The sequence below is a fragment of the Antedon bifida genome, chromosome 7 (assembly GCF_963402885.1).
Source record: "Antedon bifida chromosome 7, ecAntBifi1.1, whole genome shotgun sequence".
Classification (NCBI taxonomy): domain Eukaryota; kingdom Metazoa; phylum Echinodermata; class Crinoidea; order Comatulida; family Antedonidae; genus Antedon; species Antedon bifida.
The window spans coordinates 14,030,418-14,057,574 of record NC_136232.1 but is presented as its reverse complement, the minus strand read 5'-3'; the positions used below and the strand labels follow the sequence as shown (position 1 = coordinate 14,057,574).

At 36.9% G+C, this 27,157-nt stretch overlaps 1 protein-coding gene across 3 annotated transcripts in view; it reads left to right on the top strand.

The window, feature by feature from the left end:
• Window positions 1–1,615: 1,615 nt before the first annotated feature.
• LOC144849200 (uridine 5'-monophosphate synthase-like) overlaps window positions 1,616–27,157 on the top strand; it is a 34,055-nt gene continuing 8,513 nt past the window's right edge. Inside the window, exon 1 of one of the 3 annotated variants that reach the window (XM_078706246.1) lies at window positions 1,616–1,811. In XM_078706246.1, coding sequence (XP_078562372.1) covers window positions 1,665–1,811 — 147 coding nt within the window. In that variant the 5' untranslated portion in view covers window positions 1,616–1,664. Of the gene's footprint in view, window positions 1,812–2,073; window positions 2,173–26,866; window positions 26,987–27,157 lie in introns of those variants that run through there. The other 2 variants (XM_078706247.1, XM_078706248.1) reach the window with 2 other exon arrangements.

Below are 27,157 nucleotides of genomic sequence, written 5' to 3'. Positions count from 1 at the left end.
TTTCTTTAAATTTTTTGCAGTATGGTTCCTTCACATATCAGATCAATTTTGTGTAAACGCCGTCTTCTTTTTTCCACTGGTTCGATCCTCTTTCTGAGAACTCCGGTTTCAGTATGGAAAGAATCATCCTGTTTGTCAGGGCCTTTCGTGCTGTTGGTCGTATCATGGTATCACGTATGTCTTCCAAACTTACATGTATCAGCTCTAATTTGTTGAAGCCTTCTTTAAACTGCTTTTGGCATTCAGAATGTTGTGCAGTGTCATCACTCATCATTGCTTCATTTTTGGTCAGGAAACAAGGCAGTGGTCCATTTTGCATTGATAGACCTGAAAAAGACATCAATACTCGCTATTGAAAAAATGTTACATTCCGAGGCTATTGTAGCTTGTTTCTGCTCCCCCTCTTCCAACATAAAAAGCAGGTCTATCGTTGTTTGCTGAATGATATGGTTGGAAACAATGGAAACTGGTTTGTAAACATTGCTAAATAATGCAAATCGTATTTATCCAAAATCAGACGGTCTGATTTGGGATAAATACGATTTGCATTATTTAGCATTATTTATGTCCGTAAAGTATCTGGAAAATCTCGTACCAAGCTTTGATAATATCCTCTTTTTTGTCTCTTATGTCCAAAAAAACATCCATTGCACTCTCTGTCACATCAGTGCTGTATAGCTAGACCCAGAAATTGCTGAAACTGTGTCACATACTGAGAAGCTGCGCAAAAAGATCAGATATTATATTTCCTGTATCTACCTGCCTCATGTGTTCTAGCTATGTCTATTGCCTTATCTAATGTTAGATTGCTGGCAGCTATCAACTTTTTTTGGGACCTCTAATGGAAACACGAATATACATGCTGTACAGCATAATTTATTTACCAATTAGCGAAGAATTAAAACAAAAACATGGTTACTATTGTTGTTGTACTACCTACTATTAGGCCTACTATAGACGGTAGTACTATATTAATAATTATCGTTACTGATAACTGATATTTAATAATACGCATCACTACTCAATCCATCCATGTAAAATCAAACTTTGTTTTGGCCTATAGGGGCATTTAAATCGCTTCCTTATGTAATGTCATGCATTGTCGGTGTCAAATTTAGAAAGCTTAAGATTTGCTCGAAATAGTAATGTCAAACTTAGAGCTATTAATAGTGGTTTTATTTTTAAAATACGATTTTTATGTATTTTGGCCTATATTCAGTGACATTTAACCACAATTAAAGCAATAATGGACATTTCAATTTTACTGCCTAATATAGTAAATATCAGATACTATATTTCATGCAGTATCAAATTCATTGCTTTCTAAATCAAATAACAGCGAATTTATCAAAACTTTTGCTCATTTTAAGTGAAAGTTCATAGTTTCTTTCAGTTTCCATGGTTACAAGACACTATTAAAATTCACCAAATATAACATTATTGATTGATTTATATAATTTAGGATGTCTTATTCCTAATACACCTTTAAAAAGATTGAATTGCCACATTACCATTTTGGATTTTTTTAATTGATTCTTGCCCCCGTCACTGTGCGTCGATGCAGCTGGGGAAGAAGGCAGTAGTGGCGTTTCATAGTTTTCGGTATTATGGTATTTGAAGGAAGGACACACACGTGTGGACGGTGTAGATTGAGTTGGCGAAAAATGGAGTGTACAACAAATACACGGAAACTAATTGTTGATCTCTTTGAGATTAATGCTCTTAAATTTGGCAAGTTTACCTTAAAGAGTGGAATCGAATCACCAGTTTACTTCGATCTACGAGTTATTGTTTCTTACCCTGCAATAATGGTAAAGTATATATTATTTATATATTATTAGCGGGCCCATCTAAATATTCGAATCCGGGACGATTCGGCCCTGAGACGATTCGGCCCGGGACGATTCGGCCCACTTTTGGTGGGACGATTCGGCCCACTATTGGGCCGAAACATCCCACTTTAAAGGCCGAAACGTCTCTTGATCTGGATCATGTTCTGAATCGCCGAGTGTGTATGATTAGTAGTACAAGGAGAGGCTTACCTGCTTAGAGGGACTGTTCTCCTTGCTTGCTTGAATATCACAATGTGTTGTGTGGTAATTCATTCCAATGTTTCACTGTCCATGGGAAAAAACTATATTCGAGCAGAGTAGTTCTTGTTTGTTGACGTTGGTAGGTTAAATCATGGGTTTTTCAAATAATTTTTCTAATCGATGTCCACCAATGAGTGACTTATTTTAAACATCATGCACCGGTGGCGCCAGGATCTTTCCGACGCGGGGGCTATACGAGCGAAGCGTGAGCATCGCTAGGCTGGGGCCAGGGGGGCCGACAAGGGCCCCCCACCGGTGGGGGTCCAGGGGGCGACGCCCCCGGAAGCAACGCGTTATAGCGTAATTTGAGGCCGTTTTAATCAGATTTAGGGTAGCCAACCTTTTCCATTTGTATGGTATATAGTTAAAAGACTGTGCGATAAAACACATTGCACGAGATCCGATGCGATGACTGTGTTAATCCATTCTTTCAATTTTAAAAATGAAGTTCAATATGCCTATCATAGAAAATATACGCGAACATAAAACTTCCCACGGGCCAAGATGTATATCGTTATAATCGCAGAGGCGTAGGCAGGTTGCTGTCTGGTGGGGGTGCGAAAATTGTAAATGCGCGAGACTAACACCCATGGGCTGATCTGTAAGAACATTTTGAAAAATAGAGGCAATTATACATTGATATATGAAAACAAATTACCAGAGAACCAGCCCACCGAGGTTGAGATAGAGCTAAGAACATTTAAACAAGTAGAGTTGTTAGGTCCCCGAAAATTGGATTATAGTATTTCGAAAAAAAAGAAACAAAATATATACGTCTCCAGGACCAGCTACCATTAGGGATGAGCTGCCAAGAAAATTGATAGGCTTCGAAGCATAAAACAAAATATATACCGGTACGTCTCCAGAACCAGCCCTAACATGGATATGGAAAAAAAATTGAAAAAAAAAAGAGATCTCTATGTTCCCAGACAATGCACTAACTGTATATTGTACATCGAAATATGAAACGAAATGTATAAGTATCCATGACCAGCTCTATAATTGGAGACGATTGAGCTAAGACAATTTTGAAAACTAGAGCAGGTCTTCAAAAACTACACTTATGACTTAAAAAAATTCAGGCCTAAAGGCCTAAAAAGTGCCCCCTTTTATCTTTTATTTGGAGGGGAATGCGTCCGCAAGCGTAGACCATTTTCCTTCGGGGAAAATCAGTTTATTTTCCAGATGTGAATCTGGAATTTCGATGTATGATGAGCAGTTCATGACATACAGGACATTGGAAATGTAATAACTTAGCTATAATAAGATGTTGGAAAAATGTTTGTTTAGTGCGAGTGTTAGGCAAGCCTACAGTGAAACGTCTATTTTAGGTACCCCACGGTACAGGGTTCAGTGTTCTCCCCAGGATTCACATCAAGCTTCACGCTTCCGCCCCTCCCCCACCCCCCGAGGGTGGGGGAGGGGCCATTCCGACACTAAGTACATGAGCCACAGCCCCACCATGGTTGGGGCTGTGGCGAAGCGATTTTTGGTAATTGACACCCTAGATGGCCGGAAATGGTACTCTCGCACGTAACATTCATGTTGAGTGGCACCTAGTTTTTTTCGGAAACAACACTTATAGAGCGCTAGCAAACAGTAAAAACGATCATAGCCTACTTTTTCCGCCGGTAAATATACGCGATAAGAAACATTTTTAGCGTTCATTACGAACGTCAGTGGGAAGTCCCCAATGAAAAAAAAATATGCCTACTCATCAGTAGGACAACTCTAATTAATTGGCCGGAAACGAAGCTTCATAGCGCGCTAGCAAACAGTAAAACGATCGTAGCCTACTTTTTCCGCCAGTAAACATACGTGATAAGAAAATGTTTTTGCGTTCAATACAAACGTCAGGGAGAAGTCCCCGATGAAATAAAACTAGTTTTCCGGCCAACAACTGTAGTTGGCCGGAAAGGACACTTCATAGCCCGCTAGCAAACAGCACGATCGTAGCTTACTTTTTGCGCCGGTAAACATACGCGATAAACATTTTTTGCGTTCATCACGAACGTCAAGGGGAAGTCCCAATGAAAAAAAAATATGCCTACTCATCAGTAGGACAACTCTGTAGTTGGTCGGAAAGGACACTTCATAGCACGCTAGCAAACAGCACGATCGTAGCCTAGCCTACTTTTTCCGCAGCTAAACATACGCGATAAGAAACATTTTTTGCGTTCATTACGAACGTCAAGGGGAAGTCCCCGATGAAATAAAACTATAGGCCTACCATCAGTAGGACAACTCTGTAGTTGGCCGGAAAGGACACTTCATAGCGTGCTAGCAAACAGCACGATCGTAATCTACTTTTCCGCCGGTAAACATAGGCCTACGCGATAAGAAACATTTTTTGCGTTCATTACGAACGTCAAGGAGAAGTCCCCAATGAAAAAAAAATATGCCTACTCATCAGTAGGACAACTGTAGTTCAACGACGTTGATTTTTAGATGATCTGCCGGCTGAATTATTGAGGTGGGTGCGATAAAATATAAATATAACGATCGTCGGGTTGAGGTGTGGGTTTAACTTTGGTACTAAAAGTGGACACCCCTAATTTTACACGTATAATGGACTACACCATGCAGGAACGCACATGGTATTTTCTTATCAGAGGGTGCGTGTACGTCAAAAGGAATTGTTTTTCCAATGATCCGATCCTTCGTCGTGTACACGACACACGTCGTGTGAAATTTCTTATCAGAGGGTGCGTGTGCTTCAAATGTATTGAATTGCGTGTGTTCGGTCGGATCGGCAGTGGTGGGAGGATAAGCTAGGAGTGCGTGTAATTTTTTTTCAACGAAGGCGGCTAGCTCGATTATTGAGGCGGGGGTGGTGCGACTTTAATACTTTCGTTTTTAGCTTGATTATTAAAAGTGTACACCCCTGTATTTTAATGTAAGTAAACTATCCATACCATGATTTACCACGCACACGGCAGCCGGGACGATATTGTTTTGGTTTACACAAATATGTTCGATGTTTTGTCTACTGTGTATTATGCGTTTAGGGAAATCCCTTCTTGCGATAGTTTTGCGTATCGTCTGAGTCGCTATTGTCTACTTCAGTGGTTTTTATTGTGGTAAAACTCGGGAAGGGCACTCACGGCCAACGCAAAAAAGGGCAGGCCAGTAGTGGCCGTAGGTGCTGTTTATTTTCGAGGGCATTGAGGCCAACTGGGAGGGCACCGACAGCACTTGCCGCGGTAATATTCGAGGCCTGTAACGTTACCGACGAAAGAGTAAATCCCACCGATCCATAGAGAGTCGATTAATTCAGTGTGATATATTGAAAATATCATTGATATTTATTTTTTAATACACATAACATTTTTACAAGAAAAACAATACAATCAATCACTGTTTTATTTACAATATACAAGTTACCGCATTTTAGACGATTCAGACAACAGCCAATACTAGAGATCGAAAGAGAGACATGGCAGTAACAAAACAAAAACGGCGGCCGGTGAAAGCGTGTCTCAGTTGTTATAACACGCAGTCTTTTGTTTCTTGGCTTGTGGTCGTGTCTCGTATGCATTAGGCTCTTTATGCATGGATATGCCGCGCCTCAGCTCTAGAAAGTACCTGCCTGTTATTAATCTATTTTTAGATTGGTTGTGGTTGATATTTTTAAGCGTCACGGATAAGGTTTTAAGCGTCACGGCACCGTGACGCTTCAAAGGCCTGGGGAGAACACTGGGGTTAATCGTAAATAAAAAAAACAATAGATCGCGAACATAACAGTATAGCGTACGTCGATACACAGTTCACAACATAACGCTTCGGTAAAGTTCGCCTGGATAATAACAGTACACATTCTGGTCCCTGGATGGAACATGATATCACGTGTAAACCGCAATGGGCCGGGCCCAATGTTAAACAATTCGTACAAAGAGACACCGCCAGACAAGTGTGTACATTGTTTATTAGATCGCCGGCAATAATGCATGCAAAAAAGTTTAATAGCTCTCCGTCCGACGTACTAAAAAAATGAAACGCTGCGGTTTTCTAGGAAGTGAACGCGAATGATTTTTACTGTATATTATATTCCCCGACGAAAAGTACTCGCGTTCCCCGACGGGGGGGGGGGCTAGGCTCTCCGACGAGGGGGCTACAGCCCCCGTAGCCCAACAGCTGGCGCCACCACTGACATCATGATTAAATGTGTGATAGTACGTATTGTCTCAAGACTTTGCCATTCAAGTTCATGTAGCATTGATGTGACACTTGATTCCCGGGAATAGTAGCACAAATCTTAAGTGGAATAATCATATTCAAAATGTCACAAATAGCTGCCAAAAAAGTACTTGGTTGTTATCCGCAGGAACTTTAATTAATACATCATTAATTAAATCACGCTTATATTTATCACTTGTTTGAAAATTCCGACGGCGCTTTAAAGTAAGGTCCTTCAGCCATTTTGCTTAAATTTCCGTCACTTCTGACACCATGTAAACTTATTGTTATAATTTATAAAATATACACGAGACGTAGTTGCTATACTAATATGATCTTTATTGTTCGATGTTCAATGTACAAGTGAAAGTAACTTAACTAAAAGTACTAAAAGACTATTGCAAATCTATCATTGATGGATGGCATAATTTCATCTGTGGTGCTAAATTTGTAGCACTTGGTGTCTAGTAATAGTAGTCTAGTAGTCAACGCCTTGCAATTATACGAGTGGCTTGTTGTTCGTTGCCAGCTGTGCAAGGTTCAATATCGTATCGTCTGCTGGCCAGCTGGCCTGACAGCATTGTCGTTTTGTCAAATGCAGCAACAGCGTGCAGTTTCCCATTTTACAGCCTGACTTTGTCCTTCCTTAAAATCTTCATTAACATTCACATTTTGTTCATTGAGGAACCTCAAACTTTTCTGGAATCCTATTTTCTCCATAATGGTGCTTTTCCCTCTGTCGCTCGTTCGTCTATCGTCAAAATTGACAAAATGCTTATGTCAGAATTATTCATTATTGTGTTTTGGGTAGAATGGCCAGGGCTGTCCATCCTACCATCTCCTGTAAAAGATGTATTAGTATTCATTAAGCTTTCTACTTGGCATAAACAAAACAAATTTTATTATTTTAAGTGCACTGCCAAAAATTAAATGGAAATAACTTTACAACAAAACTTACCAAGCACAACAACATTTTTTCCTTCATGTGACTTTCTGATTGTTGTCTATAATTCAGTTATGGCCGGAACAAGATTACGTCTCTGAATTCTGTAATATGTGTGGTATTTACAATTTTCAGTTTCAAAAACTTTGCAAACAGAGCAATTTTTGCATAATTGTTCCCTGAAGCCAGCACTGCAGTTGATGTCAATAAATCTCCTCCATGTAGGTTGTTTTTCACTATTGGTTGCGAACACTATTTGTTGTTGAGGTGACCACTTCTTCAAAATCTTTAAAATGTAAATTAGCAAATGATTAAATGTATTTAATAACAATGATAAGTAAAATGCAAATGTTTAATAAGGCAAGTCTTGTGTATTAACAAATATTTTGAATGGAGCGTTATGTCGCAGGCAGTCCTTTCAACACCATGGCTATTAGACCAGAGCTCTTACACAAAGACCTATTGATTCAAACACATTTATGTCATTGGATAGATCACCAATGTTGGTGAATCCAACTAATTGGCCGCTTCTAACATTGTACACTAGGCCAGACTTTACCTTCATTTCATCAAATAAAATGCTAACATTTCGCTCATGCTTGCTTAAGCTCTCTATATTGAGGTCGAGGCATAAGTTCTCAATAAATAATTCATTAATTCCAGTACTTGGGGTGACAGAATAGATTATTGTATGCCGGTATTTTTCAAGATGGACATCCATTAGACGGTGTATGCCACGATCGGAAGACACCCCTATTCGGGGAAAATCGTTGAACCTAAATTCGTTTTAATTGTCAATAACTAATTATCTAACTCAATTTAATTAGTAAACAGGGTTACATTAGGTGGTTAAAATCAGTACCGAAAGTACAAACCAACTTTATATACCATCGACTAAAAATTCTAGAAGTAAGGCCCGATTTACCGAATTTTTCCCTTATATATAGATAAGAAAGTGTTATTCTCATGAACACAATTTGTATAACTCATTATTTGTTAAGTAATCAATTTAAAAAAGAAATTAAACAAAGAAATTGACATGATCAAAATACTTACAGGTGTGTTAGTGCTGTCAAACTATCAAATACATTTCCTGGAAATGTACGTATTCGGTTACCAGTCAAATCCCTTTAAGGTGCCTGACTACATAACATTGACGAAAATCGCGAGATTTGTTTAACGTCATGTCAAAATTATTTATAGAAACCCCTACAAACTATATACTGCTGGAAAGCTAATGAAAATAATTTTGTTCTCACTCCCCTATTAAAATAGTCACATAATAGCTACAGCCTATTAAGAAAAATACATGGTTCACTTTGGGTGACAAATAACAATTTAGTTTCAATTTTAGTGAAAAATATGTGAATTTAAGAAATAAGCGTTTGAATATTTTGTCATGTCAATTCACGACACGCCGCGTCTTCAATTCGCATTAAAGAGCATAAAACCAATTATTTCCCAGTATTTACTCATATTTTAGCATTTTCAGTTAACAGTTTACCCTGTTTTATGCAATTGTACTACTTTATACATGAAGTTTAACATATATATTTGGTATACACAGTCTCTAGTCATTGAACTTCGCTGCCCCGTAATCTCCCTCTCCTGCTAAATGTTCTGCTATCGTTTTCTTTTGATTTTCTCTTTTTTCTTTTTTCCTCCATACTAGTACTACTAGCTTTTGCATCTCTGATTCTCTCCTTATCTTTCTTGATTAGTGATTTTATAGAATGGATATTTGGGAGAATGTCCATTGACCGCATGAATTTCCACCGGCTGACGCTTCCTCGGTTCCATGCCAAAACAGCTGAATATAGGGCTCGCTCGACACATTTGGCGCTAGAGTAAATCTCTTTGGGAGCCCTTTTCCAAATAGTCCTGTTGAAGGCTTCATTGGAATTTTAGGTACTCAATTTTGATATTTTTTCTTCCTTCTTTTGTATCTGTTTTTTTTTTCTTTCAACTGTTTGTCTTAAGTGACGGTTCTTTTCCTCGATTTTCTTCTCCGCCATTTTTTTTACTTTTTGTTTTTTTTAGTTTTGTCTGCAGATCTTGAATGGTCTCAAATGTGAAGTCCAGTCTCTTTTGCATTTGTGCCTATACAGGCGTCAGCTTTCCTCTACGTTTTAATGAACGTTTTCCAGACAACATTTTCTTTGGAGATGATGAATGTACAGATGTTTTCGGTGTAATGACTGCGGATGTCGAAGGTTCAGACAAAACTGGAGACACTACTATTGATGTAGACGGTCCAGACAAAACTGGAGACACTACTATTGATGTAGACGGTCCAGACGAAACTGGTGACACTACTCTTGATGTAGACGGTTCAGACGAAACTGGTGACACTACTCTTGATGTAGACGGTCCAGACGAAACTGGCAACATGTGTACTGCTACAGATGCTGGGGGCTCAGATGATATAGAACTTGTTGTAGATGTATACCGGTACTTTGTAAACTTATCAGCACAATATGATTGGAATTCCCTGTAAACGGATGCATATTTTATTGATTTATTATAGCCTTTGAATTTCTTTTCCATGTTCATCACAGTACTTTTAGCAATTTTAATGCCATGACTACTGGCTAATAAATTGGAAACTGCAGCATATGATTTTTTCTTTTGCGTAAAATGAATGTACAAAATATGTCTTCACTTATTTATTATTATATGGATCGGAAATACAAAAAGATGTAGACAGTCCTCTCCTACTACATACTATGCTATCTGATGAATAGGGGAAATCCCCAAAAAAATGTTTGCGGGTACAATTTTTTTGAAAAGATTTCCACCCGGCGCTCAACCGGAAACAAGCTATTTTTTTTATTTTGGCCTAGTTATTAAAATATTTTTTAATGTTGGCCTTGGTGCCCCTTCGATTTAAAACAAATGGCCTTGGTGCCCTCCCATTTGGCCTTGGTGTCCCTCAAATCGACAAAAACCGGAGGCCAAATGGCCTTACCCCTAAAATCCCCAAATTCGAGGCCTGCTAGTTGTCATAGCTCTAGGAAATGCCTTCCAAACCAGAGCTGGAATCTCTTTTGAATGGGCCATACACAGACCTGTCCAGTGGCTGTAGCTTGTGTGAGCAATGTGGTGGGAATGAAAGCATTACTATCCCATTTGATTGTGCATAGTCTAGTACCTCAATGCTAATATGGGAATCATGATTGTCCAGAAGTAATAACACCTTGTTTGAGAAAATTATAATTATATTTCTAAAAATTATTTCCCTATCGTATTGAATAATCACTGACACTGGAATTGCCTAATACATCCTGGTACAGTTAAATGCATTTCTGTTATTCATCATCCATTAACCATAGGCATACTGTACTTACAATGAATTCATCATATGTGTTTGCAACCTCACATGTATGCCAGAAATAGTTCACGATGTCCTGGCTCCAACTTAATAATGCTTTGCAATCTTTTTTCTGTCCTGCCTAGTAACATATTCAGAAAATAAAATTAAGTTCAGAACATTGTATTTTTTAGTTTGTTGAACTTAATGTCATAAATTTTACAGAAAAGGAATACATACTCATTATTGCACCAATTTGCATATGTGCATCTGTAATGCATTCAATCACGTTGACATTTTGTTCCTCAAGAAATGTTGGTCTTGAAAACCGACCTTTTCCATTGCTGTACTCTTACCACCGGTTTCACGCTTGTCCAGGGTTATAATTGACAGAATGCTTTTGTCTGCATTATTCATCATGGTGTAGGTACAGAATTGTGCGGAATGGCCTGGGCTGTCCATTTTGCCATCTCCTAAATATAAAGTATTAGTAAATTTATTAGATTTCACGGTTTACAAATTATACCATTTAACCCTCCATATATCAGAATTTAGTGTAAATTACAAAACCTACCAAGCACAACAACCTCCTTTCCTTCATGACTTTTTAGAATATCCTTCTGTGTCTTATCCCACAATTTGTTTACAGCTGGAAAAGATGTATTAGTATTCATTAAGCTTTCTACTTGGCATAAACAAAACAAATTCTATTATTTTAAGTGCACTGCCAAAAATTAAATGGAAATAACTTTACAACAAAACTTACCAAGCACAACAACATCTTTTTCTTCATGTGACTTTAAGACATCTTTCTGATTGTTATGGCCGGATCAAGATAACATCTCTGAATTCTGTAATAGGTGTGGTATTTACAATTTTCAGTTTCAACAACTTTGCAATCGGAGAAATTTTTGCATAATTGTTCCCTGAAGCCAGCACTGCAGTTGATGTCAATAAATCTCCTCCATGTAGGTTGTTTTTCACTATTGGTTGCAAACTCCATTTGTTGTTGAGGTGACCACTTCTTAAAAATCTTTAAAATGTAAATTAGCAAATGATTAAGTGAATTTAATAACAATGATAAGTAAATGCAAGAGAAATGTTTAATAAGTCAAGTCTTAAGTTTTCACTTTTTGGTATCTGAAAATAAATAGAGTTCATGAAATAATGCAAATACAGTGTTGGGTTCATCAACATTTTTAGTTTAGTTTAGTTTTTTAGTGTCTTACACCTGAACTAATAAACTTGGTCTCCTTGTTAACATGCCCATCACATGTTTTTCTATAGAATAGTTAATTGAGGGTCAAGGGTTATATTTAACCGGAACACGTTTGTCAGACAAACTATTGACTCTTTTTTACTTTAAAATGCAAGTTGTTTTTTTTTAATCCAATTTTTGGTCAAAGTATTTTTTCAGGGGGCGAGACAATATATCTTTCTAGTGTATTAACAAATAGTTTGAATGGAGCGTTATGTCGCAGGCAATCCCTTCAACACCATGGCTATTAGAAGGGCATCACTGGGTGTTTCCTTAGCTCTTTTTAGTGATTATTAATAAGTATCTTTTCAACTCTGATTATGAAGGATGTGCAATCCTCCTCACCCATTTTGATGGTTGTTTAGTTTGTGTAGAGTTGCACTACTTTTGGCTTTGACTTTCTAGCAAACATATTCAGTCATCTAAGAATTGTATCAGGTCAGCATACTGTACACCTTTTCATTTCTATTTTATTTCCGGATCTGAATCCAATATAAATAATATCCAAAAAATGCAAAATAAAGCTTTCCGAATAATTCTACATGCTCACCCACTTACCCCACGCGAAACACTATACAACACTCTTAACCTACATACCATTTTATTCTTTAGGGTTTCGGAAACCGGAATAGTGGAAATGATTGGAAATAAGATTTTCTTCGGCCAGAAGGATAGGGATATTTTTACATAATGGCGGGGTACTATCGCTAATTGTATCAATTTCTTGGGGAATGCCCAGTTAGATCAGTTAGTTAGAAATATCAACTGTCGACGATGGGTTACCCTTCAATTGTTGAACCTCGGCGGAAAGGTTTTTAACAATCGCCGTAAGTTCTGCCAGTTCCGTTGCCCCAGTTTTCTTAGGCCTCTTCTTGGCAGGTGTGTTGGTTTTTGCTTTCTTAGTGGGTTGAGTCTTTGCCATTGTGGAACTGAAAGTAGAGTTTTTTTTTTAATTAATTAATTTTTTTTAAACATCATATAAATAGAGTACATAGACACGAATGAGACGCATACATCACATCTGATGTCCAGAATGAATGTTGGTAAGGACCTTAATAACGAACAACAAAATCTATTACAGGGAATGATCAACAAGCATCAGCATGTGTTTAGCAGAGATGAAGATGACATCGGATTATGCAATGAGGTTAAACACAAAATCGAGTCGTATAGGCTGACCAATTCAAGGGAAAGACTGAGTAAATCTTGCTGTGCACCCTGCTTATATGTAAAGAATTTCTGCTGTAGTTGCCGTAGATTATTTCCATCTCCGAATACCTTAAGAAGAATTTCTAGAATTCTCTTTAATAAACGCAACGGCTGCTCCTGGTGACAAACATCTCATCTCAAGTTGGGCATGTACATCGGCCACCCAGTCCTCTACGTTCGGCTCGATTGCTTTCTTAGGACTTCCTTGGAACAGTTCCAACTTTCTACCAGGTGAAACATATACCGCTTTGACTCCTCTTCACTGCAAACAGTCCACGTCGATTCAGTTCACGTTGTTTCAGTTCAATCTTCCGAGAAATCGTCCAGCGTTCAGTTCCGTAAAGTTTGGTCAGTTCTGTCTATCCGAAGGTGGTACAGGTTCAAAGTTGGGGGTTTGTTTTGGGTTGGATAGTATACTAGTGTTAAAACACTAATGTACCTGCAATGCTCTCTGGTATACAATAGCATAATACACTAGGATAGTCGTTCATCAAAGCCAGGTCTCATTAACCATACACCTGATAAATGAATACATCCAATAATTTCTAGTACAATAATATAACAAAACTCATTCGTCTTGTCATCTAAATACTATTATTACTAGTAGCGATAGTTCGATTCACAAATGCATAAAAAATCATAGAAAGATAGGCCTAGTAACTGATCATCTTATTTGTTACCAAAACAATCATCAACAAACCGCACTAAAACCACATTATTATCAATAATTATATCATTAGACAAATTCAATATAAAACACGTCATAAACATAACAAACGATCGATTATATTGTAAAAAGTAAAACTAAATACCCGTTACATGGGCGCCGCCATATTTGTTTACATATATAGCGCCCTCTCAGTCTAAATAATCACAGAACACCGTGATCTTTCTTTCTTTATTCGTAATTTTGGCCTTCGGCCCATATTACATAATAACATGAATCAATATTTAGGCGGTCGTTTCTTAAACTAAAGCATTTTCTAAAACATTAAAATAAAATTATTTCTCTTGATTTGGACATTGTACATTACTCGAATAACCAACTAAAGTACACGCGCCTTTCTGCTGATGACTCTGCTGGCTGCCCAAAAAAGAAACGTTGCAGTTCAGGTACCATGCTGGTATTCGTTCCACAGACCGTTGAGGTGCTGGGTGACTCTTGCAGCGTGCCGGGACCGATTCCTGAGATTATCTGAGAAGGAGTTCAGCTGTGATGGCAACTCTGTGGTTCTCCTTGTGCAAAAGTTTTACCAAAGGTAAAAGGGAAGGTGGTTAGCTGTGAAAATACAGAAAAAGGAGCGTTAATAATTATGAATACAGAAAAATATACAGAGAAATATTAATTAAAGTAACATAGGCATTGGTAACCTTCCAGGTCGTTGTTGGTTCTGATGTCTTGCTGGTAGACCACCCAATCGATTAGTGTGAATATATCTCCTTGGATCCAGGTGCTGTTAATGTATTCCAGCATCTCTCTCATTGGTGGCAATCGGCGTGCAGTCATCTTAATACATCTAAATACTGGATGTGCTCGACGGACACCACCGGCAACGCCATTATTTCGCACTGCAAATGTCCTTATGGCTGCATCTCCCACGTATGCACACTGGAGTCCAAACTCTTGAATATTGCTTAGTAAAATGATAAAAAAAAAGGTTAAAATGTTTTAGCAAAGCAATTAAAAAATTTTAAAGGTAAAATGATTTACATACCTGGGTATAATGGCATTGGCAGCCTGTCATATTAACGTCAGGAAACATAACTTGGACACACTGCCATATTCCAGCCTCGTAGTCTGACACTACCTTCACAACATTCCGTTTCCGCAACATTCCGCAAACTGATACATTGCAAAAAAATACTAAATGAGATAATTTTGTAATTAATTTTGTGGTGTGTGATGTGCAAATGGTTGGTCTACGGTCGGGTATAAAACTATTGATGACCTGCACTGTGTTTGGAAAATCACCATTTATTGAAGATCCCACATGGTATCTAGATAACAGTATTGGCATGTGTTGATGTCGTCACATACCTAGGCATTGAACTGGGTGGTAATCTTAAGAGCTTTCTATGCATTGCAAGGAACTGGCATGTGTAAATATGGTTCGTCTACAGATGTAAAACTACAATGTCTGGAAAACAGTCCTGATACCAACTAACGTATGGCCTACAATGTGTAAATCTGAGCAAGAATGTATATTCTTGACTTAGAAAAAACGCAACGTAAATTAATTAAAGCAGCGTTGGGTTTACCTAAATTCTGTAGAAACACTGCTCTCCTTTGTCTAACATTATTAAATGTAACCAAGTGAATTTACTAAACCAGATATTTATTAGTGATTCCAAATCTTGTTCAATCTGTAGTTTGATTCCAAATCTTGTTCAATCTGTAGTTGAATCGTCTATGCTTTTGATTTACATTACCTCGCTCCGGGAAACATTTCATCAGCCATAATAACAGTGGATAGGCTGGGTCGCCGATAATGAAAACTGGCACTTCAACACCATCAAATTGCACACCCAACTACAAAAGAAAAAGTGCTGATACTTGACTTCTGGAAAAATAAGAGCAATTAAAGTCATGATTTCATTTTCTTGATTTGTTGTATGTACATACCCTAGGAAAAAGTGTACCATTTTGACCTCTTCGATACACAGAAGAGTTCCTGAAAACATGTGCATCATGCACTTTGCCAGACCACCCAACATTTATGTCTGTGAATCTAGAAACAGCAATAATAACATAACAAATAGTTAATTATTTTGAATTGAAAATGTAGCTTAAAAAGTTAGTGCACAAAAAATGTATTTGTGTATGTACCTCAATTTGTGATCTACAACTGTCTGTAGTATTATTGAATATCGCCCTTTGCGATTATAATGATCGGCTGGTTAAAAACTAGGGGCTTTCATTGGTATATGTGAACCGTCAATGGCTCCTGCACATTGTGGAAAAGAATGGAGATTGTAAATCCTTCTGTCGCTCTCCTCTTGGCCAAACAATATAGTCCTCAAACATTGTATCGTTGATGCATCTACATACTGTTGATCGATGAACGCCAATGGTGCGGTATTCACAAGGTGTGGCGAGCCGCCACAAGGTCATGCCAACAATTTTTTCCACATTCATTGCATTCTCGAAGTTTGAAGCATTTCTTTCCAGGCGAGGTTGAAGTCTATCGTGTAACAAATGAAATGTACCTAGAAATAATCACATACAAACTATAGTTGCATACAGAAAGTATTTTTTTATCCTTGCAATTTACATTTATTAAATACAACATTTCTATTTTGTTAGAGACAGTCCATTAATTAAATTAGTTTTGTTTGATATAATGTCTAATTAATAAGAATTGTTAATTAAAGTTAATCAACAAAATAGAGATGGATCTAGCATGGTACCATTACACACAAACTAGGCCTAGTATATTATTAGTAGTACAACTTCTAAGGTAGGCTACCTACCAGGTCCAAAACAATATTACTGACATTCAGACAATAACTTGTAATAATTTAATAATTATGTGTAGGCCTAGCCTACATAACAAACAGTACCTTCAGACATTCGAAAGTTTTCTCTCCACAACTGTATAACGTTGACAAACCGTTACATTCCACCAGTCCACTGACACAATATTTGCTCTAGGCCCGTGTAGCTGTCTCCTCCTAGGCCTATCATCGGGGTCGTCAAGCATATTCGTTGTTCCAGTGACGCTAATCGCCACTGTCAATAATCGCCTCCTTTTTATGCGAAGACGACTAAACAAAATACATACATTTTGCTCATTCTCTACAAAATAGTTATCTGTTTCAAAACATCAATTGAGTTTTCTTCCCCTCCACTAGTGAAATGATATTTAGTGTAAGGTATAGACTTAATTTTGAGTGTCTTGTAGTAATTTAACTGCCTTTTGATTGCTGCTTTTTTGTCCTTTACAGATTGGTATTTTTGTGTACACCATTTGCATCTTTTTGGTGGCCATCGATTGCTACTGCACCCATCGCATTTTGAATATAAATGACTTGTATCAAGAAAATTCTTTTTTTTTTTTTTTTCTTTTTTTTTTTTTTTATGCGTTGATTACATAGGTCAAATGCTTTTCTGCTTTGAGGTTTGTAATAATTTTCTGGTCAATTTATTCACTCCACCAACTTCTGCAGTCACCCTTTGCAAAAAAGCCGTATACGATTCGTATACGCTGAAAACGTATACGACGTATACGGATCGTATACGATTTCACTGTTTACATTATTTCCACTCTGTTGCTCCACAAAGAGTTGGCGTCGTATACGTTTAGCATACGTAACGTATACGTTGTTTATTCATGATAAGAATATCGTATACGGGACGTATACGAATCATATACGAACAAACTAGTCCATTTTATAAATTATAATAGTAGTAATAAGTAGAATAGAGCTAAATAAAACATTTTAATTGTCATTACAACAAATACGTACGTAGGCTGGCTCTCTGGCCTAGCTAGCACCGGCCACTAGTCTATTAGTATAGTAGGAGCTAGGACATAAGACCATAATTATTTATTTCTATTTATTAGATAGCCTAGGCTACCGATACAATTCAAACAACGTTTTTCGCAAGTCTATAAAATACGCTAAACAGGTATACTACTACTAGGTAGGCCTAGAAAGGACAAGACAATTAAGGGGCCATTTTCACGATGTTGTTTGCAGTTTTCCTTTATAAAATATGACAGAGGTCAGTAAGTTCAGCCGACGACCGAGCGTCGCTCGGTTGCCTACAGTTGCAACTCGTGGTCGACTCGGCTCTCTGGTGGCCAATCATGCATATCATCGGGTACGTCGTTCGATCTTCTCAATTCGTCACACCACGTGCAAGCTTTGGGTGGTCAAATTACATCGTTTATGTTAAGCGATATTATTCCGCGACATGTGTTGTAGTATAGCATGGAGATGGCGTAACAATAATTTGGCAAATAATGCCGAAGAGGAAAACCATGATCCAAAACAGAAGTGGGATGTGTTGATATGTACATTAACATTATATAATAATAATAATTATTATTATTTAACGATGAATACAATCGGATTTTGAATATGAAGTTGATCACTTCCGTAGAAAAAAATTAAAAAACAAAATTAGTGGTTATAGTAAATACAATTATATCGAATTTCAATTTTTTCCCGGTTAAGCGAACAGATTGAATTGCTTTCATTTATCTCAGCGGTATTTCTGCTTGGTGATTAAGAAATCATAAAACATGTCTTTAAAAAATAACCACCCTCAACTGTAAATAACAAATTAAATAAGTCTACTAAACATTGTTGATTTCCCATGGACCCAACAATACCCCAACTATTTCATTCATAATTGTTATTTGTAACAGTTTATTTGAAATCCTTGTCCTTTGTTAATTCAATTGTGTGACAATTAAATTAGATTGTACATGCTGATGCTGTATATTATGTAAAAAGATGAGTCATGTTTATCAGATTTTTGAAAAAGATCAAAACTTTGAATTCTCAAAATGTGTTCTATATCTTTATTTGGAGTTAGACTCGTACTACATTCATTAAAATGATAAACAAATATCCAGCAGCCGTGTGTACAGAGGGGGCACAAAAAAACTATTAGCTACTAATATTGTACACAATTTATTACATCCTTTTTTAAGTAACACATATTCAATATTATAGTAAAACGTCTATACGTCAATACGTAGTTACGAGGCGGTATCCTCGCAACTAGGCTCATATTAGTTGTTTACCACTCCAACATATGATATGAATAAAGCCTAAATATATAAAAATATAATTAAATACCGCTTGGCCTGTCAATGATGGAGGCATAAAAATGGGGGCGTGGGGTACCTTTTTACCAGGGAGATGTAAAATATGTATTTAACATTTACCTGGTTTTACTACGTTCGCGTACAATTTATCATTTGGATTTTTTAAGTTACATGTAGGTTATGTTAAATTGTATTCATCAGTGACAACTCTAGAAAATTTACAGCAATTAGTTCTGATGCCGCAGCCTAAAACAGTAAAATGCTTTAAAACGTCGGAGCTTCTTTTTTTGTGTATTTTTGGCTTTTGAATGTTTTGTTGTCACCCCCTAACTCTGCAACGATGATATCCATAATGCATTGTATTTCCATTTCACCGTTGTTGATTTACTACTAGCTAGAGTATGTTATTAAAATAATACAATATAGCCAAATCTAATATATAGGGGAAAGCTAGCTAGCTTATTTTCACAATGAGTGTACCACAGACTCTTTTCCTTGGCGTATTTTTCCCAGACCTAGTTACTCTTAGTTTACTAGAGCTGCTGCAGTAGCTAGTTTACTGCATGTTCGATCTATACAATTACAATATGCCTATAGCCTAGCTAGCTAGAAGTCATCGAATTTACTATCTACTTTGGCCTACTGTAACTAGGCCTACATCCCATTTTTTATTTTTTTTATGGCGAGTTAAAACCCGTAGCAAAAAAAATCCTGTTTTGGACAACAACAATGATGATTGAAAATGAATACAACACAGGCACGCTTTGGGCGAATTTATTTGGATCATTCCATATATATAATAGGGAGCCACATGTATTCTACATTTTTATTACATCGTAATTTATGGATTTTACTTACTCGTTTTAAATTTAATATACTGCGGGCCCAATTTAATATTTATTTATTTATTTCCAAGTACATTAATATTAATTAAAGCACTTTCAAATTAATAACAGCACATTTTGTATGATTCACTTATTAATGGAACGTACCAAAGGTAAAGAAATAGCAGAGGGGATAAACAAGACGGAACAGCCTGGGTGGGTTTTTATGCTTGATAGAAAAATAACGTCTGTAAAATACAGCACCAATTTTTTTCATTAGCGAAAACTATGAACTAAATCATCATAGGGAATTTAATGTACATATACCGACTGAAAAAAAAACCAAATTGTACACTAATTACTGAAGTCTGGAAGATGCTCCTGCCATCGTAAACGTATGCTATCGTCGTCTTGTAAAAAGAGGGACAGTCCCTTTTCGCTTGGTAATATGATGCAGTTTGTATACACGCGTACTCGTATCGTATACGGATCGTATACGGATCGTATATTATTAGGAAATTGTTTATAAATGATCGTATACGGTTCGTATATGTTTATTATGCGGGCAGGAACTTCCGAATTGACGTATACGTTTCGTATACGAAATGGACTTCCTATACGAAACATATACGAAACGTATGTAAATCGTATACGTTCGTATACGGCTTTTTTGCAAAGGGCAATTTATCAACAGGCATGTTTTTCAAAGCTTCCCCTGTTTTATTGTTTGTATACAACATTAAACCATGAATAAAATTAAGTTTGTCTGTCACTTTGACTCAAAGAAGTCGATCTAATCGGGAAAAATTACGTTCAGATATGTCATTATTTCTAGATACTGTGGTTGACTGACTGCGTATAACTTCTGACTCTTCGAACCATTTGCCACTGACAAAATAAAAAAGTTGACGCTCTAGTGTAACCAGAAAACTTGTGCTTAGCACAGCAACCATCTGCTCCACTAATGACTCCTGCTTATCACTTATAAAAGTATACAATGTATCTCAAATTACATCTTTTATTGGAGGACAATCTGTATACGAGACAGCCGATCCATCCAGAATAGGTTTTGGATCACTCACAATTTCTGTCAGGAATTGTTTTAACCGTACATAATAATAATATTTATCCGTCACCTGCAGCAGGTTCGAGTTCCTTCGGCCGATCCGGGTCTGCCAAAAACGAAAGCAGATATCCCGCCATCAAGATCACTCGGGTTTCACGAGCTTCCTTGTCAACGCAGTGAGGGCGTCCTCACACGCTCTCCCCTTAGCGGCTTCCAGGAAAGGCGGGGAGTGTTGGTGGAACCGGGAATACAGTCCTAAACTCAGCTGTCGCGGAGGTTCCCGGGCCACGTCAAATCGGTGCTCCGCAGGAGCTTGATTCTCCGTATTTATTCGGCTAATCTGGTGTCTCAAACAGTAAAAAACTTATATCTTAGGAAATATTTGACATGCAGTAAAAAAGCACATGGTAGAGGGGCAAGGAAGTATTGAGCTATGTTCTGCTTGATTGATTTTCCTTGTTTGGACATGTGATCATTTTAAACAATTAAGTTGAAAATGAGCACTTTGGAATTTCCATGGCTAATTTTTCCCTATGCTGGTGCACAGAGCAGTTGTTTTGTTGGATCTTTCAGCAACCTCTTTTCCAAGGCTGCTAACTTTCCTTGTTTGTTGTCCAGTAGATCCTTGATAATGTGCGGTCCATCTACCTACTTCATATACTAAGTTGTCATCTTTAATTCACATTCGCAGAGTTGCCAGACATGTGAAAATAACACTGTAATACTGCTCTATGGATCGTCCCTGTTTAACTTCAGACACCATGCGGTTTGTTTGGTAAAATGATGGGCTGCTTGCTTTCTTCTGGCATGCTATAGCTCGACATAATCTTCCTCTGACTCTTAGTAGTCTGTCAGATAATTTTGGTCTAACTTGGATATCGGACTGCTCCTCTTTATTGGTTTGGTCACCTCTTTATTAGTTTGTGTTCTGTATATCACCCTCTTGGCTTCGCTGAACCATTCAATCCTTCCTGCAAAAAACTTGCAGAATCTATGCAGACTGAATCTTGGATGGGATGAAGAGACACCTACATCTATAAGGGACCGCTGAGATTATTACTAAAAGAAGAATTGCAAATTGAAGTTGAACCAAGCATTTTTTGGACCAATGGTACTGCCGCCCTCGGGTTATATAAACAATACCACAGCTAGGTATCAAACATTTGTCGTTAATCGTCTAGCTACCATTCATGAATGATCAGTACCATCACAATGAAAATAGAAACACTTGACACAGTATTCCTCGTCTTTTTCTCTGGCAGTTACCTTGAAGCTGAAACTGTCTGTGTCAATCGAAGGCTGACTTGAGTTCTTTGTCTCCCCCTTTGAAGTTAGTTCCACAATCACTGAAAATCTTAGCTGGTTGGCCCTTTCCTGTTCTCCGTCCAACTTTCACAGACATGGGTCCGAAGCAGTCGATCCCGGTGCAGTGGAAAACGGGTTTGAATATTTGTAATTTTGTAATTTTGTAATTTTAATTCGGCCAGGAGCACCAATAAACAATGTGGGTATAGCAGCGCCAGTGGACACTGCGGCTCGTTGATGTTTACACACGTTGCTGGCTCCTCGCATCCCACTGCCTGAGCGGTCGACCGCAGGATTTTCATCCACTTGTTGGACAGGTAGTGGGAGCGGCGATGCTGGCCTCTCTGGTGAGGTGGAAACACTTCCCGCTCGCTGGCGCCTCCCTCCTTCTAGAAGTAGAGGAGACGTCGCTGGCGTTCTTCTTCGTGCTGATGGCTCTTCTCGGTTGTTGTCCTCTGCCCCGGGGGCCAAGAGGAGTGCGGCCACGGCAGATGTGTTTGTCGGCGCCGATGTGGAGCCTCTTCTCCCCCGGAGGGTATAGGAGTGGTCGCCCTCTCGGAGGGGCAGGCAGAGAAGGAAACTCCCTCTCCACTTGCACAGCCTAGTCCATTGGCGTCACAGCTTCTGAATAACTCTTCTTCTCCATATTAAATCTGAAAGATATAATGAAAAGCACCTTTTCAAATCATGTTGAATATGAATTACAGTGTTAGTTAGCCCGGGGTGAGACGTTTGAATGCGGATCTACTCGGCACACTTGGTACATTTATATCGATCGATATCGATAGCTTCTGCTGGAGTAATGTTGACGCATGCTCCATGGTACCATTCACCGCATAGATCGCACTCGATCATAAACGCCCCTCCCATGGCTTCCTGCAAATACAGTACAGGCCGTCATCTTCGGCATCCCCATTGGGGTCGGAATTTGCCTGATCAAGGTTGGTGATCCAATTTGGCAATTCCCGATCCCGACAGAGCTTTAGTTTATCATGGTGGATCACAAATACTTTATTACGTAGATGCACACGGAAGGCATACGGAGCCAGCACCTCAGTCACTACCCCCGGACCATTCCATGGCGCATTCAATTTCTTGTTTTTCCCCTTTATTTTGGTCTGGTCGAACACATAGACTTTGTCCCCAACTGCGTATGTACGCTCTAGTAGCTTGAGTTCGTATTGATACTTATTGCGCTTTTGCATTGATTTTAGATGTGTTCTTGCAATATCGTGCGCTAACTTCATATTTTCTACTAGGCCAGTGGTGTATGAGTAGGGATCATTAATTGTTGTGCCCCCTGAAGAGCCGAACATGAGGTCGGATGGTGTCGATACCTCCCTGCCCAGCATCATCAGGTTTGATGAGAATCTTATTTATTTATTTATTTATTTATTTATTTAACATCGTCCGATACTCGAAGCATATTATGATATGCGCCCTCAACGGACTACAGAAATCTTACAACACGTACAGTATGTTTCATACATTATAAATGTTTATAGCTTTTTTTGCTGTTTCTGTGGCTTTGTTCATTGAAGTCCTGATTAGCATATTTTTTAAATTGCTCTTCAAGATTTGACTTTGTGGTTAACACATTCATCATTTGTCAATTCTGTATGTCTTACTGGTCCGTTCACAGCCCAGCGTAGGGACCATCTCCTTGACTGTTTATAAATAACTTCCCATAGTTTCATTGCTTTCGATTATTCTGTTCCTCAATAATCAATAGTATTAGATTCAATCACATATAGTATCACGACGATTGAAATTTATGAGAAACCATAAAATTTCATAAAATCGTGCGTAACTTACGCTGTGCGACTCTAACGAAGATCCTGACAATATTCCTAACCAATAAATACATTCATCATTCATGTTGTAATACTATTGTATATTACTCTAGCAGATTGTAGATACCATATACTGATAACTGCAAATAACTTGTTTCCGTACAGTATGTTTCATACATTATAAATGTTTATAGCTTTTTTTGCCGCTTTCATTAACATTTTTTTTAGACATTTCTCATATTTTTACTCTTTTTTAATTTCACAAATAAATTTAATGTTACTGTTAGTTGTACTAACAATATCTCGGGAAGGCAACAAGTACAAAAGCAAAATCTGTGCATTCCTTTCTTGTTCAGTTAAACGTAGTTTAGTTAATCGTGAACCCATTCCAATCATAAACTCAAACCTAGAAGATATATAATTTATAAAATGTAGAAGACAAAATGTTATATTTAAAACATTTACTGAAGGGACTTGAAAGCTGTACACAAGGCATTGTTTTTTTGCTGGCTTAGAACGCTCAGCACCTAAATATCAAGGTACAGTTAATTTATGCATTAAAAACATTCAGAATATGACCAATGATTACTTGTAGAAATGGAAAATTGTACTAGTCTTACAATAAGAAACCAACTACTCAACAGTGAGTAGGTAAATGCTTCAAAAATTATTGTGATCTTAACTTTGAGCTTTCAATATAATGTGATAGTATGATATGATGTGCAGTTAAGATTTTGTAAGGCATTTTAGGAAATAGTTTGGTTTTAATAATCTTTTGAAGATGAAAAGGAAGTTGGAATGTTGTTTCTATGACTCAGTCATGCTTGTAACTAAAAATAAAGAATCACTGAGCAAAAATATGTACTTATTGATGTATGTATGTTAGGCCGTATAGTATAATACGAATAGGGACATGCTTCTTTGCGTCATGTCGAGTATATCTCAAGGAAGAGAATCTATTCTTCTGTCGTTTTTTCAACGTTTAAACTTATTCGGTTTTTGTATTTGTATGTGAACTTTTTAACTTTGAACAATTATTGAAAATAATTTCAAACCATGTACTCTATATTACTCTGTTTGACCATGAATAAATGAACAATGAATGAATAATGAAAAATCGATCTTTAAACAATTAAGCTCCTATTGGTTTTTTACAACAGTAACAATTTAGACCTCTGTATAATATTATTATTAACAAACTTATATTATACAGTTAAGGTATAAACATTATGAATTAATTAAAGTACTCATCAGCATTTACTATGTAGATAATTCATTGACTGAAAGATTATAAAATAATTCAATAATAATATAATATAATCAAGATGATGCTCATTTCTTTTACAAATGCTTTATGGAAATATATTAGACAAAATAAGTTTGAAAATTTTAATGTATTTATTAACATAATCAATAAATCTCTTTAAAGACTATCAATTACCGTATTAAATATTTTTTATTGATAATGATTGAATATTTTACTAACGCTAAAGTGGTTTTTAAAATCTGTATGTATTGATTACATTGTAAAATGATACAATGTATAATATTTATTATAGCCATGTCAGTGCTGTCAAACTATCAAATACATTAACTGGCAATGTACTTATTTGGTTACTGCTCAAATCCCTTCAAAGTAAAAACAATGTACAGTAACAATTAGAATATTCAAGCAGTTTGATATGTCAACTTTTTTTTTTCTTATACATTTTTAATTATTTGTATAGTCTTTCAGTCAATGATAAGGACATTATTTTCATAGTAAATGCTGATGTGTATATTTTAATTAGGCAAACATAAATTATATTAATAATCATTAAATCTCTCATCATTTAATCTCTCATAAAAACTATCAATTACAGTATTAAGTGGTTTTTAAAGTCTGTATGTATTGATTACATTATAAAATAATACAATGTATAATATTTATTATTATAAATTATTTTCTTATCCTTATATTAGACCATTTTGGACAATTTTTATCAACTTTCAAAAGATTGAGAAAAAAAGTCAATTTATTTTTTACTCAAGACATGAATCCCAATTGACTTTTAGAAAGGAATTTGGTTTAAAAAAGTTCAGTACCTAAATGTTTAGACTATAAATACATTTTTTGTGTCATAGTTTTCCATAGTAATTTGCCCTGGGTATTTGATCGCTTTGTGATGTATCTAATAAAATGACTTCTTTTAAAGTAGAAGTAATTTTGGTTTTACCTAGAATTGGAGCATGAACGAGACCTTGCATTATCTGGTGTTCTTCTTCTGGTGGTATTTCTTGATCTTGTTGATGGTGTGGTAAAATAAACTATTCATTTCACTATTTATATCTTGGTGTGGTCTTGTAGTATTTCTATGTGCTTGAGTTACATTCTGAATGATCGTTAAAAAATTGTCATATGATAGTAGGGATTTGGTTAAATTATTGATATCAGTTGTTGAAAGCGATGCTATGGCTTTATTTTTACAGTAGTTATCTGAACAGTGAAACAAAACAAATTTATTATTATTAATAATTAAATTCATCAATACAGTAATGAAGTAAATTAACTATCCTACTACAGTACTAGTGGTGAAGCCCATATTTTTTTTAGATAGATTTTAAAGGATTATTCTAGAGTAAAGAATATCGCATTTCGTTATTTTAGTAGTAAAATATTGATTGTTTATAACCCAGGTCTAGTAGGGCTAGCTTACAACTAGCTGGGCTAGGCCATACCCTGCAGGTTTGGCTAGCCTAACACCAGCCCTACTGCTGTTTCAAATGTTTTGAAATACAGCATTTCCATCTTCAATGGAAAGTGACGGAAGTGGCAGAGGTGTCTTTTTAAAATTCACGATGGAAACATCTGTAACAATATGCAGAAGTTTTGCCTTGTTTGTTTTGTTAAAATATCCATCTAGGCTACTGAATCTAGCTAAAAAATATGGTGAACTGGGACAAAATTGTAGGCAAAGGTTTTTCAGTTTTAAATGAATCAACTTTCCGTCATCCACCTCCTTCATATGCAAATGAGCATAAATATGCAAATTAGCATAAATATGCAAATTAGCTATAAAACCCATATTTTCACGGTATCTCCTAAACTAACACACTACAATTTGTGGTCCTGACTGAGTAGCCTGACAACTACAGCTTTAGAGAGCTGCGACCAACTACACTAGGAACATTCTCAATTAGTTGGCTTATGCCACCACCTAACTGTGGATTTGGTGTAATGTTCCCATGGGTAGACCGCCATTATATTTAAATATTTTCCCCACTCTTTTCTTTCCTACATTAGGGACTCGGTGAAGGTCTTGCACTGAGCAAAGGTTAATAAGAACCTTTATAGACATGATCTTATGGGCGCTAACTCTATGCTTCTAGATGTTACGTTCCTAAATATAGTTACAGTTTG